General features: G+C 44.3%; 2 protein-coding genes across 5 annotated transcripts; one reads left to right on the top strand and one right to left on the bottom strand.

Moving 5' to 3' along the window:
* Positions 1-297: 297 nt before the first annotated feature.
* On the bottom strand, positions 298-10,235 carry ddhd2 (DDHD domain containing 2). 4 transcript variants are annotated; one of them, XM_029161015.3, is made up of 20 exons: positions 9,831-10,235; positions 9,157-9,286; positions 7,861-8,053; positions 7,251-7,444; positions 7,053-7,142; positions 6,841-6,961; positions 6,672-6,761; positions 6,443-6,584; positions 6,118-6,326; positions 5,969-6,030; positions 5,761-5,880; positions 5,576-5,671; positions 5,139-5,321; positions 5,004-5,030; positions 4,452-4,607; positions 4,224-4,326; positions 3,968-4,129; positions 3,673-3,768; positions 2,211-2,379; positions 298-2,136 (listed from the first exon to the last, which is right to left on the bottom strand). In XM_029161015.3, exons 2-20 carry the CDS (start codon positions 9,253-9,255, stop codon positions 2,055-2,057), a joined length of 2,394 nt encoding a protein of 797 aa, XP_029016848.1. In that variant the 5' UTR covers positions 9,256-9,286; positions 9,831-10,235; the 3' UTR covers positions 298-2,054. The 4 variants fall into 4 exon arrangements, with proteins under 4 accessions (XP_029016848.1, XP_029016849.1, XP_029016850.1 ...); XM_029161016.3 differs by lacking the exon at positions 9,831-10,235 and adding an exon at positions 9,380-9,727; XM_029161017.3 differs by lacking the exon at positions 5,004-5,030 and having other exon boundaries at positions 9,831-10,061.
* An 886-nt stretch (positions 10,236-11,121) lies between these two features.
* Positions 11,122-20,112, top strand: si:ch211-166a6.5 (clustered mitochondria protein homolog). The gene is made up of 28 exons (XM_029161012.3): positions 11,122-11,439; positions 12,904-13,013; positions 13,208-13,379; positions 13,848-13,985; positions 14,076-14,230; positions 14,306-14,460; positions 14,530-14,652; positions 14,732-14,864; positions 14,954-15,046; positions 15,163-15,329; positions 15,409-15,588; positions 15,685-16,116; positions 16,201-16,274; positions 16,369-16,473; positions 16,564-16,664; positions 16,751-16,903; positions 16,996-17,058; positions 17,190-17,422; positions 17,498-17,582; positions 17,720-17,873; positions 17,961-18,100; positions 18,193-18,273; positions 18,353-18,478; positions 18,575-18,684; positions 18,780-18,873; positions 18,950-19,075; positions 19,160-19,233; positions 19,340-20,112. Exons 1-28 carry the CDS (start codon positions 11,391-11,393, stop codon positions 19,890-19,892), a joined length of 4,179 nt encoding a protein of 1,392 aa, XP_029016845.1. The 5' UTR covers positions 11,122-11,390; the 3' UTR covers positions 19,893-20,112.
* Positions 20,113-20,137: the final 25 nt, after the last annotated feature.

Below are 20,137 nucleotides of genomic sequence, written 5' to 3'. Positions count from 1 at the left end.
ACCTGCTTCATTGTTGTTGTTCGGGGTTGCTACTAGTGAACTAAACCTCAGCGTGATGCTGCGTTTACCACGCAACTGCGCATGCGTCAAAATGAAACGTTTATTCCCACAATACCCTCATAATTATAAGACTATTTATCAACGTTCTTTTTAATGAAAAAAATTAATAAAATAATTAATAATATCCAATGTTACTGTACATAGGTTTCATACCAAGTGTGCATTTATGGTAAAAGATAGTTATTAAGATTGTGACATCAACTACGGTGTATTTGATATACAAGCGATGACACAACACACAGGTAATATTTTATTATGGCACACACAACATGTAACCATAAGTGTATTAGGAAAACGTTAGATTTTTGGTCAATTGTGAAGACATTAGTATCAAATGCCAAGGGAGGTATTAGTCTGATCTGTACTGTTGAGATATTTGAAATGTACAGAAAAAAAATTGTTATGAGCTTAAAAGAAAAGACAGAGAGTTCAGTGCATTACAGAAGAAGAACAAATCATTCCGTGCTTTGGTGAGAGGTCTGTAATGTCCTGACAGTGTATAATAATTGGTTATGGTTATGCCACATAGCTAAATCACTTAGTTTCTAAAGTTCCCTGACTGGACCCTTTGTTGCTCAATATACTGGTGTATATTTGGAATATTTAAAACAAAACTACATAGGTGCTTGACAGATTGTGAAGTCTTTCATCTTCTGTGTTTGTGCCTAATATGACCTAAATGTGGTCTGAGTTAAACAACTAAGTAACCAAACCCAAAATAACTAAGAAACAGACCATTATAACAGTTACCAGCCACTGCTTTCCAAGACACCTGATACATGTTGGTGGCAGAATCATAATTTGGCTTTGGTGATTTTGTTGCCTGTTCTAAACTAGGGTTGTCATTGTGATTTTACACTATTACGATATACAAAGAGAGGTGTGTGATTTGGCAAGTAGAAAAAGTTAGAGCTGCATATTTAAGGTGCTAGTTTTTTTCGCAATTAATCATATTTGACAATAAGAATAAACAGCAGTTATAAAGTTGCTATGAGATATAATGTCAGTCAACTGCTAAGGAAGCTCACACATCTACACTGTATGAACACACCATGTAAAGACAAGGTTAGATTGTCCTTTCCATCATCTTCATTTCATTCTTCATCAGCATTACCTCTTAATATAAATAAATTTGATTATACTACACATCTAATGAAAAAAATGTGATTAGAAAACAAAATTAACTTTACTTTGAGTCTATACCCGACATTATTTTTACATTGCACAAACCTAGGGGTAGCAGCTTTGGGTTTCAGGTGGCCTTGATACTGGCAGAGAGAATATGACCATAACAAAATAGCAAAGAGCAAAACATCAACATCCATGAGAAAGCACCCTGATTGCTTTTAACAAGAAGGTGTACAGTAGCATTACGCCACTAGAAAGCTTGCTTAGTCAAGAGGAATTTAACCCTTCTGTCCGGTTGAACACACATTTTAGGAATTATAGTTACCTAGTTGTAGACATCTACCTTTTTATGCCTGTACATTTTATTAAGTATAATATATTTTAATATATTTTTTGTAAACTGCACTGAAACGCCGATTACAGAGCTATACTTCAATTGCTCTGCATGTCTTATCATATAATATAATAATATTTTAAAATTAAATTTTATTATTATTATTTAGGGGCAGCTACTGACATATGTCAACAACTGTTGGTAGGTCAAAGTGCAAAGTAAAGCAGCATAAACAATACAAACTAATAAACAAACAAGGATCTCACAGTCCAACCCAGTGGGTGTTTAAGTGGGACCAAGGAGTCTTCATTACCTTCAATTCAAGTTGACCTGATAGATACTGTGGGAACCAATATCACCAGTAAACTGCCAGACAGTCTCCACCGCAGGAGGAGGTGGGGCAGGGGATGTCGGGCAACACCCAGATAGTAAGGCAATCTGGAAGAGTGTCGAGCAGCCTCTGGGTGATTGGCTGTCCGTCATTTTTATTTCCATCACTTTCAAAAGGAAGTCTACATTCAGAAAGCTTTTATTACTGTTGTGGCTGTTCAAATGCCACGCCCAGCTTGTCATAGATCTCCTTGAGCAGCAAGAGAGCTGTGTCCTCAGATTCCCTAGAAGAAAGACAAAGAACCTGAGCATCCACCCTCAACCTTACCCCGCTCCCACCATGCAATGTGCGACTCACCAGTAACACAGATGAGACTGGATGGCAAACAGATATTCGTTGAAGCTCTCAATTGGTTTTTCTTGAAGTACAAAGTCGATCCTTCGTCCTCCATTCAGCATCCCCACTTTTATCTCTGGCTGCTCTGCCTGATCTCCTGACACGGAGTTCTCTGTGTCTACACAAACACCTGTAGATAAAGTCAAATGTACATCTCTGAAAATATTAACAATAATTAATGAAGCATTTGGCTGCTGTGTATGTGATAGGAAGATTGTATCCATCAGTGTCCCTCTGCTTGTTTACAGATGTGTGCTTCATTACAAATAATTTTTTATTATTTTACTACATGCTACTCAAGCACTATGATGGTGGACACAAAAAGCACCTAAAAAAATTCAAACAGCACTATGCAACCAAATAGGTGATGATGAAGGATCTCAATATGATGCATAATAATAAGAAAAAAAGTGTGAAAAGTAAGAATTTTGGAGAATGAATGTTATGTTTGTTAAGATCTGGATGCTCCTCTACCTGCTAACATTTTGTATTTCTATTCTAATAAACTTAAGACCACAGTAAACTCAGAACTGTGGCACAAGGCATTTAGTCTTAACTTACATTTACTGCATCAAAAAAACCCACGCTGTTTTGCCCCAACTTTCAGGAGGTGGGGAAAGCCAGATGTACATTTTAAAGGCACTACATGAAAATTAATAATCTTAAAAGGGATTAACGTATCTGTCTGACAACTCCTGCATTCCTTTTGAGCAATTTGTTAAAATGATAAATGACATGCTCAAGGTGGGATAGCAAAGGGCAGGACGTGTACGCGCACGTAGCTGCCTACTATAAGGAACCCTGCGGTAAGTCCTTCCAATGAATGATGTTACTTGCTCGTTCAGTTTCAACCAATCACTACTGTACCACTGGAGTTAACAGTTCAGCTCATACAGCAGTGTGCCTTTGGGATGGTTACTCAAGCTCCTTCTAGTGTTGACAGTTGATGAAGCAGTCATAGACTTCAACCAATCAGAGACGATAGCAGAAGAGGGAGGGAAGGGCCTGAAGGGGATGTCAGTAATTAAACTTCGAGGTGAAGGCTACATGGAGCAGGGGAAATGCACTCAGGCATGAAGGAAGATGGGATAGAGGAGTAGTTAGAGCCTGCAGCAACAATGACATACATTACATAAAACTTGCTCTTTGAAAACGAGGCTAACATGCCAAAGTAAAGCAGGTCATGTGCAGTAGTAGTAGAGTTTTGTGTGTCTTGTGGACAATTTCCAAATTAAATAAACATGCACTGTGTAAAAAGTAGACACACACACACACTAATATTCCTTGGATTGTCAAGTTTGGACTCTGGATCTCAGCTTTGTGGTGATTTTATTGGCCATACAGTGAAATGGGCTGCATAAAAGACACTCAGGTTTATTAAATACCCTTGAGTGGCAGTGTAGTAAAGTCTATCCTGGCTTACCTTTGAAGTAATACTTATGAAGGGCCCTGGGCCACTCCAGTATTTTAGTCCAAAAGTCAGCACTTTTGTCTTCCCTCTCAGTGACTGTTGCTGGGGCTGAGGTTCAAGGTTAAGTAGTAAGGGGCAGGGAGATAGAAGCAACCATCGGGTAATGCCGATTTCAGGGGGGTTGAAGCGAATTGCAGACACGGGCAAGAGGAGTATGAGGAGACAGAGTTAGACACACTTTTAAGCAGACCCGTGCACTCACACAACACACAAATACACAAATAGAGAGTGGAGTAGCTTTTTATACCTTTTGTGTCTTGAATGTCTGTAACTGTTGTATTGTCTCCTTCCTCCACTGGGGGCAATGCAGCAACAGGTAGTCTGGCGAATGACTGCCATGCTGTCCTTAAAGAACCGAGTACATTGTTCTTCAAATCCATGCTCATACGGGTCAAGCTGTCCTTTAGCTCTGTAAGTCATCAAGAAATGGGGATTATGACTGAACAAAAGCAGACACAAATATTTTTCACCATAGAGGAGAGAAGACAGACAAACACTCATACCCAGGTGCATCCTTTTACGCCCTTTATGGTGAGGAATTAACATTGGCTCCAGATCCACCTCTGAGACAATCATGGGCTCAATCCGATAGGCTACAGGGTCGTACTACAAAGCAATAAAAGAGGCATGACTAGCATACACATTAAGAGAAATGAACAGTACGTTCCATGTGCAGGAAAAAAAAATTAAAGTAACAGCAGAGCTGCGGTAAATGTAGTGCATTTACTCACCGGGTGGTAGATGTTGTAAAAGCTCTTGCACGTTGGGAAGCTGTAGTGTGGATCAATGTGTTTCAGACCACGAACGGTCAGGAACATTCCAATGGGAGAGCCAAATGCAAAAAACGTCTGAGGATGGAATGCCAGCTGTGGGTAATCAATAGAGACCTGGGAAAAGATGTGCTAATGAATTTGTTGCACGTTAAAGCATGCTATGATTTAAATAAATATGTGGTTCTGCAGAGACAAATGAGGCATTTGCACAGTCACTGAGACACATGAACACCGGGGTGATACTCCTCTTCTGAACTGTGATAAAACACTGAAACAAGAATCTGTGGTATTGCAACAACGACACAGACAAAAATTAAGGAAACCATGGAAATGGCCATTCAAGCAGGACTGAATGAGCACAAACAGTGATTATTTGGCTGAATGACTCAATTTGGCCACAGTTAGAGCACAAGGTGTCTCCGTGAACTTTTCATGACCAGACTGGAGTTTAAGTGTAGACAGTGAGGTCAAACACAGCTAAGGACAAAGCCTGAGAGCTTGGGGACACACCTGCCCCTTGGCTATGCCTCCATTGGTCTGTCCAGGCAAGCAGGGGAAGGAAAGAAGCAGGACCGTAATGCATCAAAGCGTTTAGCCACCAGTGCTCCTAAGCAAATAACTCAAATGTGTGTGCATGTGTGCTACCTGTCCAATGCCCACGTCAAAGTACTCATAGTCTACAGCACTGGTGATAGACTGAGCTCTGTGGAACTGGGACTGCTGTGCCGTCGATTCTGAACACTGGTTACAATCATGCTCACTCAGCAAGGCATTTTCATATGGAACTTGTAACCCTGGTGCCAGATGTACAGCCCCTGTTTTACAATCCTATAGGAATACAAGAACATTATAAAACGTTATATACACTGCAAGTAACAAAAGGTGTCTACAAATAGCAATTACTAATACTTAAATAGTCAGTTTAGTATTTTTGACTTATCTTATACTCAGAAATTAATATTAAGCTTGTCCCTTTCATTTCCTCTATCAAAGTAGGAATAACCAGGCAATGCAGTATTCATAGTATTATCTAAATAAAATCCCTCCAAGCATCACAGGACAGTTTTCTAACTTTATCTAACCTCTGGAGGACATTTTCGCTTGGCGTAGTTCAAGATCTTTTTCCGAGGTCCAAGAGGAATTCCTAAATCTTTCAGATCGCCGTCATGGCAAAGAGCCTAAAAGAAGTGAAGCGTGAGTTTATCAGTTTAGGAGCCACATTTGCTTTGCTTTGCTTTGTGTGTGTGTGCGCGTGTGTGTGTATTACCAGAGATTCCAAGTCAAGGTTTTCTGTCTGTAGTGTATCCAGGTATTGCTGTAGGCCCAATCTGGTCAGAGTCTGCTCCAGTGTTTCACATTTCAGATGACCAGGCTCACCAGAAGACACCTTAAACACAGAGGAATGGAATATACTTTGTTTTTATTTACGGTATATCATATATTGATATTATCCTTAATTGTAAAGGTCGTCTTACTCTCTCTCTGGCTTCTGATGCAGTCCTCTGATTTGTGAGCAGATCAAACAGGATCAATGAACCTGAGGAAAAGTAAACATTCAAATTCCACATCATGCGTTTAATTTATTACTGACTAGATGTATGATTTTTCTTTGTGTTTCTCTAACCCAAGCTATGTCCTACTACTGAAACCGCCCCACTGTATTCTGGGTGCCTCTGTTTGAAGAGAGCATGCAGCCTGTTGATCTCCGAGGCCACTGTGTCCACTATAGTCTGACAGTACGTGGGGCTGTTATAGAAAAACAGGTCCAGGAGAGTGTCGTTGGTGAAATGTCTCAGCCTGCTGATACTGGGCAAAGTGATTCTCTGGATGTCCCTGGAAAAAGAGAGGTAGAAAACAAAACAATATTGACCAGAGAAAAAGACCACATAATGCAAACAACAGTAGATCTGTGCAACAGTGGAAACTATTGTTTTGCACTTCTCACTTACTCGTCCACACCAGTGGCATCCCCGTGTAGAGCGCTGTGCCAGTTGACAGGAAGGAACTCCACTCTGGCCACCTGGCCGTCCTGCTGAGCACGCTTATAGTGAGAGGCCAGGAGGGACAAGGAAGCACTCCGGAAGTCATTTACTACAGAGAGGAAAGACAAGAAACTATAAACACCTACACAGTACTCTATGCAGTATGCCTAAACGTACTGTACCCACGCATACTTACCACACTGTATAATGGACCTGAAGCGTAAATCACATGCAGGGCCGATGCCATGAACCATAAAGACAAGGTGGTCCACCTTTTCTGGCTCACCTGAAAGGACCTGGTAAGTTTGACTTTTTGACTCTGGTTAAAATTTAGCATAAGTCTTTTGGTACATATAAACACATACCATCAGGTATTTCCACGGAAATGTTGTCGATTCCCCTCTTGACTGTTCGAGGGCGGGAATTCTCTGAGGGAGACGACACCCAATCATCCTGCAAGGCTAATGGCTGATATTGCATTATCAGCTGGAGGAGAAGCAGCAAAATGAATCAGTTTGCACAAACTCAACCAAACTTCAATTATAGTGTATACAGTGATGTAAAAACCAGAGAGTACTTTAGGATTGTGTAGGATGACAGTCTCTCCAGTAGGAAAGTCCAGTTTCCTCTTCCATTCATTCAAAGTCACTGCTATCATGTAGGCATCCTAAATAATTACAGAGTGCAAGGATGAGACTAAGATGAAGAGAAAACCTAATGAACAGAGAATGTTAAAAAGAGAATAAAGTCCGATTTATAATGTAGGAATGATTACCTCCAAACTTTGGCTGAAGTCCTCAGTGTATGGCATGAACCTGGTGTCTTTATCTCCTTTATAATACCAGGTGCAGCGACGGACTTCAGTGGGGGCTTGGTCCCAGTACACAGCATAGCGCTTCCTCTCCTTAACATGCACATCGTACCGCTCTCCATCTACGGCTACCACGATCTCTTCCTTCTTTTCCCGTACTGCAGATTAAACATGTCCAAGCAAAAACATTTACATTAACTTTAGTTTTTGTAATAGGCTTCTTTTTTGTGCATTCTAGACAAACACAAGAACATTGTTTATAGAGATGTCAAAATCTATAAAAATCTATAAGAATTTTTTTGCCGAAGGTTTCCTGTATTGTTAACTTTAACATTGTACAGCCTATATAAATGAATATAGCTCACATGAGTGAACTTTAATTCAGTTCTAGTACATCCCCTCTCAGGAAACCCAAGTGCTCTACTAGGCATCGGGCCAGTGTAGGGAACAGTATTGTCTTGATATTCGATCTGAACTGTTTTTAGCACTCACCTTTTTCCTACTCCTCACACATCTACTTTGATTACATCCCTCACACAAAATGTACACTTTATTAGCATAATGCACTACTCACTGGTTTTGCAGGCATGTTCCAGTTTGTCAGAGTCTTCTCTGCTAAAAGGGAGCCAAGAGGTGGTGTCATCGGCGCGTCGACAGAAGAACCAGTGAGGCTGCACTTCTTGGTAAGGAACTGAGACGGACTCCATGTCAAGCATTTCAAAGGAGGATGTGGAAGAAGGAGAGGCTTCCCCTGCAGCAGGAAAGGCCTGGAGAGAAATCATGCTGGAGTGGTCAAAATGTTAAAGAGATATTTATTTCAGCATTATTTCTTAGTTAGTAGTACAATCTTTTTCCTCTTTGGAACAGTCAGCCATCCAATTGTATTTTCCAAAACAACCACATTCATAAGCCTGAACTAAGTCTGTGCCCTTCTGTTTAGCTTCGACAAAGAAACCTGAGCTCATCAGACTAAGCAAAGGGCAGTGAAACGGGAAGGAATTAGGCCTCATGTTGAGCAGGCACAAAAAGCTCTGCTTTCTTTCCTCACAATCTGTCTCCTGTTTCTTTGTCTCTGAGTGACTGACACCAATCCTAAACCAAGATTTCTCCCAGCAAACTACAGACAACAATAACTTGCCCATTAAAAAGTGTACTTTAATCAATGACAGTGATGAAAGTCTTAAATGTCCATGCAACTGAAACAGAAATTTAGATTTAGAGATTGGATATTTTCACACTTTAGATTTATCTGCAAATTTCTCAGAAATGCCTTTGCAATATCTTGCAAAACTGGACGAGTCTTTCTTGTCGTCTTATGAAATCTTATGAAATTCTCTTTGCACCATGTAGAAGGCCTGGTTTTACAATAAAGTCAAATAATGCTTCTCCCTATATGTTAACTGCCATTTATGACATACAAGAATTATAGTGATTGCATTGTAACTATAACATGCATGACTGACTGAAAAGCTACCTGGAATTTTAAATGACACACCCTTCCTAAGAATATAGTTTGTTGATCTCCTCTGAAAATATTGTAATATTGTACACCTCCCCTTTGACTGTACTGCGCAAAAGCTTGTCATTCATGCCTATGGGAAACAGTAAGACATATTTGCTCACACAGAGCTCCGTCTACTTTGACATGTAAAATCACAAGCTTCTCCTACTTATGTTCAGCTGATTTAATTGAGCGGGAGGAGCCAGACCTTTCATTCTAGGAATCATGTTTGTTTATGTTGACAACACGCCACAAATGAGGTACCTGCCTTAAGCTACAACAATCATTGCTACCAGAACAGGACATCTTGTTTACTGTTGCAACATTGTTACAACAATAAACAAAAAAAAAGCAGGAACGCACTCCTACCTGTTCCTCAGGTGTGTTCCCTGTTGCTACTGTCTGAGCGGGACTGGCGTCTGGGGCAGCCTGAGAGAGACCCCCCTCTTCACCGGCAGTGGATGACATTAGCCCGAGGCCTGAACGGAATCCTCGGCTCCTGGGATGACGGACAGAAAGACCATCACAACTATTGCGTAACAGTTCAACCTTTTGATGCCTACTATAGTAATCTCGTCCGAGAGCACCGTACGAGAGGGGGTATAAAGCCGAATCGGATCAGCTGCCTTCCTCGTAGGCAGCTTAACGTTAACGAACTCCATTTACTAAGCTCCTCTAGGAAACCGTCGATCTCTGCCTCATTATCTGCCGCTGGTCGGCAACGGGTAAACAGTAAACAGTCTGTTAGCTAGTAGCGTAGAAGCTAGCTGCCCTCAGCGCGAACAGTGAACGGCTGGTGTGGGCTGCTTCTTTCTTGACATTTACGTTATTTTGATCAACCCAGCTAACGTGGACGGGGTTTGCCATGTTATATACTGCTCCAAACGCATCGGAGGGACAGGAGGTTAACATTGGTCGAGGTTTATGCTAGCAGAGTGAGGAAGGCTGCACAGTAGGACGACTGTGTAGAACTCTGCTTTTCATCCTGTGGGCGTTTTGGACGGTGTAACAGTAGTAACAAATAGGTTCTGATTCACACTTACCGTCAACTTGACATACAGTCTAAGCACAGGATCTGTGTCCGTTGTATATATGTCTGCAGCATCCCCCTGTAGCAGACAGCGCTAGCCAAGGACAGCCTCCTGTCAAACGCTGCCTCTGACGTGCTCTCGGAAACGTGGCTATCGTTACATTAAAGCACAATAATGGCAACAACAAAAGCGAAAATAAAGGATGAAATTAACCACATAAAGACAGATAATGTTACCTTTAATGAACTTTAAGCGTGTGTAATACTTTATTTCAAACAAAAATGTTTCTATTAAATTAAATAAACTCATGCTTCTTCATACCTCCCTATAATGTACCACATTATGTAATTATAAGAACTCATAATTGATTTTTTATGAGAACTTATAACTACAAATTGTAGGGCTCCGTTCTGATTAAAAAATATCCCGACACATCACAGGTCGCGTAAAAACTGAAACGGTGTGAGATTTACGAGAAGCAAGTAAAGGCAACATGAAATACCGCCGCATCACCCGGCCTGACGTCATGCGCTTATAACGCAGAGTTTGGCTATGCGTGGTCAGGGTAACGTTTTATATAAAGGCTGCAAGCTGCTCTGCGCACGCTCAGTTACGCGCCTGAATGATAACGCGGCTGAGAGTTGTCATGCAAAGGCTTCGGACGCGGGGGAGCGTCAGCACGAACGGCCACGTTTCCAGGATTGTGGGGTCTTCTCCAAACTGACGAATGCGCTACAGTGTAACCTTTTTGTGGGACTATAAAGGGTCTACTACGGGCCTGGCGTTAATTTGAAGTCATCCCAAGCAGGTCAACTGTTCATCATTAGTTAGATTGGTGTGAAATATATTCAAGTATGTGTAAAATGTGAACGCAGAGGGTGTAGGCCTCTTAGAAATGCAACCCGATGACACACACACACCCATTTTAAGCCAGGTTAACTTTCTCACACATGACTTCACTATAATTCATCATCATCTACAGTGCAGAATAGCGGATGGTGGTCAGTTAATGACCTTAGATTCGATGACTGTGGGTCATTTGATCCAGTAGTGCTCATCTAAATGTAACAGTTCCAGTGTTCATTAGAAAACGTTTACACCAATGAACCCCAACACGTGAAGCATGAAACGCTGGATGTTGGAAGCAGCACGCTCGGCACACTGGGCTCAAACCACTGCCAAACACACGGTGCGCTCCATTCCCACCTCTCCCCCAGGGCCTGTGGAGGGGAGGAGTGAAACATGAAGGGGAAGGAAGAGTGAGTAGAGCTACAACGCAAAGACACACCCAGTCCGACAAAGTGTGAGAGACACTGGGAGTCATGAGCCCGTGTGGAGCAATAAGAGGGTGTGGCTTTTGTACACAGGGAGAACAGATAAGCTGAGGTTGCCTCGTACAGAGACCCGGGAGTCACAGTCCTGAACAGGCGCTGCCTCGCGAGCACTCCTGCTGCATATTTCCACTCAGTCCCACAGCCGCTTGGAGCCAGAGTGTGAAGGGGAAGCGACCCAGAGCCTCAGAGAAGTGAAAAACTAAGCGGGGCAGGTTCAGAAAAGCGTCAACACTCAGCCATGAAGGACAAAGTGAGAAGAGGAGGAGGACGAAATCAGGCCAAGGCTGGTGAGAAATCCCCGCAATGTGTGCTTTTCCCGTCTCTGCTCCACTTTGTCCGGCTCTTTTTTTCCACGTTCCTCTCCCCTCTCTTTTTTTTTTTTTTCCTTCGCTGGAGAATGCGAGAAGGGTGGGAGATTTAGCATTGCTCTGCTGCTCTGAACATGGCCGATGCCTGTCCTTAGCTTTCAGTAAATTCTTTAACCACTTGTTGAATTTATGCAACACTTTTAACTTTCATGCTAAACAATCAATACAAACTGATCTGTCTGTAATGTAATAAGGTGAAGAGTTTATTGTCCAATACCTTGTCTACCGTTTTCACCCCCCCTCTTAACTCCATTTAACCTTTGCCACTCCCCCTCTACGAGACACACTAAACTAAGGTATAGTATATGTTGGCCCAGCTCCAGGTGGGACTGCCCGCGAGTATTTATAAGATAAGCCTCATGATTGACAGGTCGTCTCACTCGGAGCAACTCGTTTCAGGTGATGAAAAGTCATTTCTTCTGCTGAAGGAGTTCTACTCGCTCGTGTGGTTCGTGGTACTGGCCTGCGTCAGAAACCGGTGCCAAAATAAACTTGTCGGGGCTGAAAGCGTTTCTGTTCTCTGTAGTAGTAAGTCGTCGGCTCGAGCACAAAAGAGGCCGACGGCTCCGGGTTTGCAGAGAGGAGGGACCTTCTTGCAGCCACTCACAGAGGAGCTATTATATCGGGTGCTTTTCCTGTGCTATAGTCCTCAAACCGACAGCAGGAGCTGAGGATGTGCAGATCTGCACAGACGCAGACTACGGGAAGTGTCTGCCGTTCTGCCTGCATGTCGCCAGGTGTTGCACACACAATATGGCCCTGCACCTATCTAAGCAGATGCACGTTAGCGCTAAGCTGCAGCTTTGTTAGTTTATGTGCTTCAGCATTCCGCTGTCTAAACATGCCAACGCTGGGTGTGGCTGTCCCTTCACCCTGAGATGACATGGAGGCCAGTAGGCAAATTCAACAGGTTTAGTCACACGGCGGGTTGGGAAACACGCTGGGTCCTGCTTCAGCTCTCGTCCTCGAGTGTGTGTAAAAAGTCAGACACACCCCACTTTCCATGTCTTTGACATTTTTTGCTGCACAGACTCTCTCCCACCCTCAGGCAGTCTCTCGCTCTCGCTCTCTTGCTCATGCTTTCTCTTTCACACAGAGTCCTGCAGTCTGCGTTGCATTTCAGAGGAGATTACCGTTTGTGTTTAATTCTAGAGTGAGAACAGATTGGTGGAAATGGAACATAATGAGTCATGATTACAGTCATCCGCCGAGGTATTCATTCATCTTCAGTAGCAGCTTTAGTCCTGTCAGGGTCACGTGGAGCTGGAAACTCCAGTCTCTGCCTGTCAGGGCAGAATGCAGGAAAGGTGCCTGAACCAAGTGCTTGTCCACTGAGGGGCGACGTGATCGTTCCCTTTTAGCTTCATCTCCTCTGTTCTGCAGATGTGATCGGCAACGGTGGAGGTACGGACGCCGCTGTTATTAAGCAAGATGAAGAGTCATCGTTTCCCGTAAAGATCCAGGGGGCAGGAGTGGAGCCCTTTGAGCTGCAGGTACGACACTAGCGTTAGCTTCAAACCCCCCGTTTATCTGCACAACACACATAAACCGTGTGTACGCACTGTGTCCAACACTTTATTTTCTCTCATTAATGATAAACATGCACGACATGTTTAGCATCTGCTGATGTTTCCACACGTTTGCAGTGCTTCCTGTGTTGAATCTGCCCGTCGTGGTGCTTTTGCAGGTCCATGGCTTGTGGCTCGTTCAGGATGTTGTGATGGCACTGCTCGCGCGGGACGAGGTGTGCCCGCGCTCCAACCTGTCGCTGACTCTAGCCAGTACAACGCTGGAGCCCATAGCAGAACTCCAAAGTGTGAAGGGCTTCAAGCCAGGAGCCGTCCTTCGCCTGGTGGAAGGTAGCACGTCTCCTCTTTTCATGCATTCATTTCAGTTTATTATGGAAACTTACTGTGACACTGTTATTTCTGGGTTTAGACTCTAATCTATGGTTTCCTTATAGCATCACTCTTTCCCTTTAACACACTCTTAAGTCTCTGTCAGCTCTGTGTAAATAGCTGGCTCACCTTTACTGAGTCATCACAGCAGGGTTTATACTCGCACAGATTCATGGCTGCAGTGGTTACAACTGTGTGCCAAACAATTAGTCTCTGTCTTACACTCCAGCTGTCAAAATCCTGAAGCGTATTATCCCATAGCCTTGTTAGTACTCACAGTATGTACCCTGTCAGATGTGCATGGAGGGAATTTGTATTGACCGATTCGACTTGGTCGTCCTGTAAAAAAACAGCTGTGCATATCACCAACTTCTTCAGCCTTTGCCGTGTTGCTGCTCGGCCTAAATGTTTTGCTGCACGTCCATCCAGAACCCTACACGGTCCACTCAGCCAGGCTCCATCTGGCCCGCGTCGTGGAGCTGCTGAGGGCACCCAGACCTCAGGACGCGCTCCGAGAAGGACGCTCGCCCAGCATCCTGGAGACGCTCACGCACACACAGACGCCAGGTACGCTCCGAGGCCATGCACGAACCCAGGAGGAGAACCTGGAGACAACGAGCCGCAGCTCAGCCTGAAATGTTTTTGTTACTGGTGCAGATTCTAGTTCATCAAATGCAAAGAACCTCAAGCGCTCGTTAAGCAACACCAAGACAGAATCAACCCACCAGGATGGAGCACCCCCCGACTACCTGCTTCCTGGTTCTTCAGACAGACCCATTATGGCCCTGCTACCACACAGCTCCCAACCAGAGGTCAGTGAATACTTCTATGTTACAGCATTGGCTTAGTTCACCCAAAGACCTTCATGTCAATGACTTGATTCTCAGGCACCCAGTCACCTCAGGGACCTGTCTCTCAGCTGCTGGAACCCGCCTCCAGGACACAGGAAGCTGCAGGGTGACTTCATGTACATCACGGCCATGACAATGGAAGGAAGACGTTATGACATCACAGCTTGCCCTAAAGGTTTTTTTCTTAACAGGTAAAACAATATATTATATTCAAACAAAAAATTGAGATTATTTATTAATTAGCCCCTTCCTGGTTTTAGGTCTACAGAGGATGTGTTTGATCCTCGTCCTGCACAGTCTTCTGCGGTTTATCACTGTTTCACTGACTTGCTCTGTCACATCAGCCCTGCATTCAAACAAACCTTTACCGCTCTTAAAAACAGGTAACACTCTTGTTTTTAGTTCAACATATAATATACCAGTGTGTATTGCAATTGTTCTTACTTAATTCTTTGCCTTCAGACCTCCATTGCCACCAGTGGAGGCGATGCCGACCCCTTATCACACGCTGAGCTGGCTCGGACCTCACTGCGCATCTCGCACTCACAAGAACGTCTTCAGCAGACTGGGAGTAGATGAGCAGGCAGCGGCACAGGTTATTCACAACAGAGGAGTCACCGACGCATGTTACCTGCCATTGTCCCTTCCATTGCCTGTAACTGTGTTTGTGTTTGTGATGAATAGGTTCCCGACTGGAATGAGGAGCTGCAAGCAGCCAGAAATCTCTCACAAAGAACTCTGGAGGAGAGACTGCTGAGAGAGAAAACTCTGCTCCAGGTAAGATTAGCAGAATGAGCCCAAACTCCAGTTCAGAACCTTTTTTATGATCTGAAGTATTTCATTCATCCACTCATTTTCCCCCTCTCCTTCCTCCCCGGTCGTAACCTTCCCAGGTAAACAGTGCGTTTGTGAGGGCGGTCATGCAAGGAGCAGAGACCGTCCTGGATGGCTTTGCTGAGCCAGTAAACGGAAACCCAGAGGATCCTGCTTTCCTGTGGGGCGGCCTCTTCATGAGCCAGGGTGCAGCGAGCGCAGTGTTTGGTGGGGAGAGGGGTCGACGGTAAGAGGAAGCCACAAAGTGGCTGAGGTTTTCATTTTCCTTAAGGAGTGATGTTGACTATTTTGCCTTTTATTTGCAGGGCTGCTCAAAGACTGGAGCTTAAAGGGGTACAGGCCTACAGTGACCTAGAGGGGATGGAGGGGCTGCACACTCTACCTACAGCCATAGTAGACTACAGAGGAGTGCGGATGTCTGCTCAGGGCTTGGCTCCTGGTTTGGAGGGCTCAGATCCAGACCAGGCTGCAGCTCCTGCCTCTAGGTACAGCTTGTGAACACAGGACAACAAAGCGCGGTGCCACCGGTGAAACCAAACTGTATGTGACATACGCATGTGTTTCCCCCGTCTCCTCTTCAGGGGTTTGCTGTACGGGGTGAATGCAGGGCCACAGGAGTCCCCACAACGCAGGCAGCTACTTGCACTTTTGGCCCGTGCTGCCAAATCCCTTGGCCTCCAGAGAAATATAGTATTGGCTCCCAACGGTCACCAGGTTCCACTGTTCACCTCGGTGGACGCCCAAGGACTGCTGGGGGCAGATGGGAGGCTTTATGTTCTAGATGTGTTTAGGACTTTCCCAGCTGATGCCAACTTCTGTCCAGAGGTGGAGACAGAAAGTCAGGCGGTGATCAGTGAAGAGAACATTAACAAAACCTGTGAAGAGGAGAAGAAGGGTGGTGTAAAGGAAGGTTGGCCGGAGAATTATCACGCAGACTCTGGGCTTCCAAAAAGCTCTCCTCACGGACTCTGTAGACTGAGGCCAGAGTTGTTAAAGGCCTTCATTCAGCACAAGTGAGTTCTATGCGATGGAAATCATTGTGAAACAACGGCCTTTTTCTTTTCGTGACACCGCGTTTTGTCTTTGCCTCTTTTTAGACACTGCCAGTTCACTCAGCGTGTCAGGGAGACACTGGAGGAGAACGGAGGCTTTGAGGAATGTGCAATCGCTTGTAAGAAATGTTTTCAGGGGGTCTATAAGGGGCAGCAACTGGAAAAATATATTGCTTTCATATTTTTATACTTGATAACTTTGTATTTTTACAGGTGACTCAAGAGCCACTGATGCAGTGAGAGCTGCTTGTAAAGACGTGGGATCGATTAGTGACAACATCTTTGAGATGCGCTTCAACCCAAATGTCTTTTCAGAAGGTACCATGAGAGACTACACACACACACACACACACACACACAAACTTTTCATTCAGCACAATGTGACATGCTTCTCCCCCCTGTGTTCAGGAGTATCATTCCCTCCCAGTGAAAGTTCGCCAACAAAGCTACAGCAACGACTACTGAGGGAGGCTGCAGCGTTCATCATCACAGACCAGATACCAGCCTTTGTAAGGAGATTCATTGTTTACGTGTTGGCCAGCGTGTGCATTTGCACCATGCACATCGAACAAGCTCATCATTTTCTTGCGTGCAGGTTGAATATTGCCTGCACAACAATGAAGCACCAATGGATGGAGCTTCTCTGAAACAGTCACTGCACCAGAGAGGCATCAACCTGCGATATCTGGGCTACGTTTTAAAGACTATCAACCAATCAGAACACAGGGAGCGTCTGAGACACATAACAGTGGGTCTTATTTAAAGCATCCTAACTTCTCCCACTCTTAATGATGCAACTACTAAAACCTTCTATTATTCTTATCACCGTTCTTTCACCAGAGATCAGTCATTAGCGAAATATTTATCCGCTCAACAAGAAGAGTGTTCAACGGTTTCCTCCAGGTACTTTGTGGTTCTCTGTCATTATTGTTTGTGCGTTTACACAGACGCACATCTCAGTGTCAGATGGGCCAATAGCAGCAGGTGAAGTCCAATATGAGCAAAATAAACTGCAGTCCCTGGTATCTTCGCAGGGTGTGGATGTGCCGTGTCTTTCTGCAGCCGTCAGTCACTTCCTCTGCTGCCTGCTGGTTCCCCACTTCACACCCAGTCCAGTGGGGGAGGAGTCCAAGAAGAAGTCAAGGCGGCGTGGACGGGGGGCCAGCGCCTCTGAAAGCACGCCCTGGAGCACGCTCACGGGGAGTGAGCTGTGGAACCTGGTCTGTCAGGATGCTGCTGAAACATACAACATCTCTGACAGCCTGGGGTAAGGTCACCGTTGGCTTCCTGCTCATTCCATGTTCACCGTCAACATGGAGTAACTGTCATTTCCATGTGACAGCTCTGGGCCCAGCCACCTGGTGGAGTGCTATGGTGTTCAGAAGCTGTCACTGCTCAGAGAGTTCTGTTTGAAGACTGGAGTACAGGTAACTGACCTCTGCAAAATAGTTTGGTGTAAAACATATACAATAATAGTCATGTTTAATTATAACCTAAATTACATGCAAATTTGTGAAAACTTTGAAAAAGAAAGTTAAAAAAATGCTGATTAATTCCACACCAGCTGAGACTGAGGGACTACTTGTTTGACAACCAAAACAAAGCTCCTATTGGTCCAGATGACATCGTCAACATGTTCCCTGTTGTGAAGTACGTCAAGATGCCAACTGCAGATGCTTCAAAAGTTTACGCTGCTGCACAGGGCTTGATTCACAAAGGTAGGTCAACAGTGTTATATCCAGTTAATGAAATCTCACTGTTTTGTGCATTCTCTGTGAAGTAACGGTGTATTCTCTTTAATGCAGGTCTGCTGGATCAGGCCCATGAAAAGCTGAAGGAAGCAGCCTACCTTTTTGGCAGAGTGTGTGATGACCTGCACCCTGAGGCCTGTTACTGCCACAGCCTGTTGGCCAGGGTGGCCTTTCTGCAGGGGAAGGCACCTGAGGTAGGTCCAGTGAATCACATCTACTCACTACATATTTGTGTCATTCTAAAAGCTGCTATTTCTTCTTGTGTTGTTTGTCATGCATTTTTAAGGCTCGCAGTGTGCAACTAAAGACAGTCACGATTAGCGAGCGGGTTCTTGGGTTTGACCATCCAAATACAATCCAGCAATACGTGAGTGCAACTACAGATTTGTAGCATACAGGATGTACTCGCCTCGTGGATGTGGTCCCATGAATAATGTTTTATGCAGGTCTTCTTGGGTGTGTATATGTATGCTGGAGGGGAGGTTGCCCTGGCTCAGAAGTGTCTTCTTAGAGCTCGTCTGCTAATGCTAACGATCCACGGAGAAGACCACCCCTATACTGCAACACTGGATGTAGGTTCCCTTAGCTTAATAATCATTTAGGCCTCTATTTCTCTCCTGCTACAAATATCTTACAATTGTAAACCTGTTTCTATTGCTTCCACATAGAGTTGTCTTGGGTTGCTGCTGACAGGAGATCAGGCTGGACAGTTCCTACAGAACGCCCTCAGACTTGACACCTCCTTCTTTGGTCCCACAGCCCTGCACACTGCTCTTAAGTATGTTTTTGTTATCGATGGCACAAATATTAATACTGAAAACATATTCTGGTTGTAATGTAATCACAATATCTCCTTGTGTCTTGTTTGTGCAGTCACCACCTCTTGGCCCAGTGGATGTGCAGTAAGGGCGACTATCGGAGTGCTATGACCCACGAGAAAGAAGCCTTGGCTGCTTTTACCTCCTTGGTTAGTATATGTTGGTCTTTTTTTTATATAAACATTGTGGATGGGTTCTGTATGTTTTGATTCTTTTCTTGGTCAGTTCGGTGAGGATCATGCACAGACACGCTGCAGCAAAGATTTCCTGAGCACCATTACTAAACAAGCAGTGCAGGTGGAGCGCCTTCTCCGACAGTCGGGACCTGACGGCACAGAGCAAACTGTCGAGGTTGGTTCAGAAACGCGGGTTGTCACAGTGACCCATACAACCTTGTTGAATCAATAATCTAATAAACCTTCTTTTCTTTTCTAGTGTCTGACTCCCACAACTGAAACCATTTTGGAGCAAATGGTTCTAGTGACAGGAATCAGGAGGCTTGCACATAGGTAAATAGCACTGATGTACTGTTTATAGGAATAAAACTTGTTAAAGCCACGCGCTGAAGGAGAAATTGTGATCCTTTCTGATTTATTCATTTACTGTGTTTTATAGTGACAAATTCCAGGAGTATAAGCAGAAGCACCTGGAACGAAAAGCAGCAGCACAAAGGGAACTGGGGCTTAAACTAAACAGTGACCTTACTGTCTCTGATACTGTGAACGGAGGAGAGAAAAGCTCTGCTAAAGAAACAGGAGGTGGGACGGAGGCGGATGGAGGAAGCCCAGCAGTGGACAGAGCTGCTGCCGTTGCAGCCAGTGATGTGGAGCAAACCCAGCAGGAGGTGAAAGAAGATGCGGAAGGGGAAAAATCAGCTTCAGATCCTGAGGTGAAGATGGCGAATGGAGAGACAAAGCTAACAGCTGCAGGACAGGAAACTGGGACCAGTGTTCCAAATGGAATAAAGAGCAGCACAGCAAATGGCAAAACAAAAAATAATGAGAAAAATGGTGAAATAAATGGAGCAGGGGTCATCACTGCTAAAGCATCAGTTCTCAGCAGTAAAGGGACCTGGGCAGATGTTGTTTCAAAACCATTTGTAGCCAATGGCCCAGCAGTCAATGGAGTGGCACATAATGTCAGTGCCAATGGAACAGCTGAAGAGTGAACACAAAAAGCAGTGTTATAGTTACGTTTTACTGCTGTGAGATACAACTCTCCAAGGATCCAAGGTGTAATTTGATGGACATGAAGCAAAGTTAAAAGATAAGAACGAGGTGGAATGAGATTGCAGTACTTTGTGTTGAAGTTGCTACTACTGATTCTGGGAAAGGGTTGTACTGTTGCGTGTGTTTTTTTTAACAATAAACTCTTTACTCTGTATTAAACATTTGAAATCTTGTTATTTTAAAT

The sequence above is a fragment of the Betta splendens genome, chromosome 9, assembly GCF_900634795.4.
Source record: "Betta splendens chromosome 9, fBetSpl5.4, whole genome shotgun sequence".
In the NCBI taxonomy this organism is placed as follows: Eukaryota; Metazoa; Chordata; class Actinopteri; order Anabantiformes; family Osphronemidae; genus Betta; species Betta splendens.
The sequence above is the reverse complement of the archived record's forward strand: the minus strand, read 5'-3'. Positions and strand labels throughout refer to the sequence as shown.

What these genes read in the sequence shown, in the direction of transcription:
- ddhd2 (XM_029161015.3), bottom strand. Translation starts at nt 9,255, where the DNA reads ATGTCATCCACTGCCGGTGAAGAGGGGGGTCTCTCTCAGGCTGCCCCA. An exon ending in TTCCGTGGAAATACCTGATG is followed by an intron (nt 6,762 to 6,840) that starts GTATGTGTTTAT and finishes AGGTCCTTTCAG; the next exon opens with GTGAGCCAGAAAAGGTGGAC. An exon ending in ACCTTGACTTGGAATCTCTG is followed by an intron (nt 5,672 to 5,760) that starts GTAATACACACA and finishes CACTTCTTTTAG; the next exon opens with GCTCTTTGCCATGACGGCGA.
- si:ch211-166a6.5 (XM_029161012.3), top strand. Translation starts at nt 11,391, where the DNA reads ATGAAGGACAAAGTGAGAAGAGGAGGAGGACGAAATCAGGCCAAGGCT. An exon ending in GTTTGAAGACTGGAGTACAG is followed by an intron (nt 17,583 to 17,719) that starts GTAACTGACCTC and finishes ATTCCACACCAG; the next exon opens with CTGAGACTGAGGGACTACTT. An exon ending in TGCAGGGGAAGGCACCTGAG is followed by an intron (nt 18,101 to 18,192) that starts GTAGGTCCAGTG and finishes TGCATTTTTAAG; the next exon opens with GCTCGCAGTGTGCAACTAAA.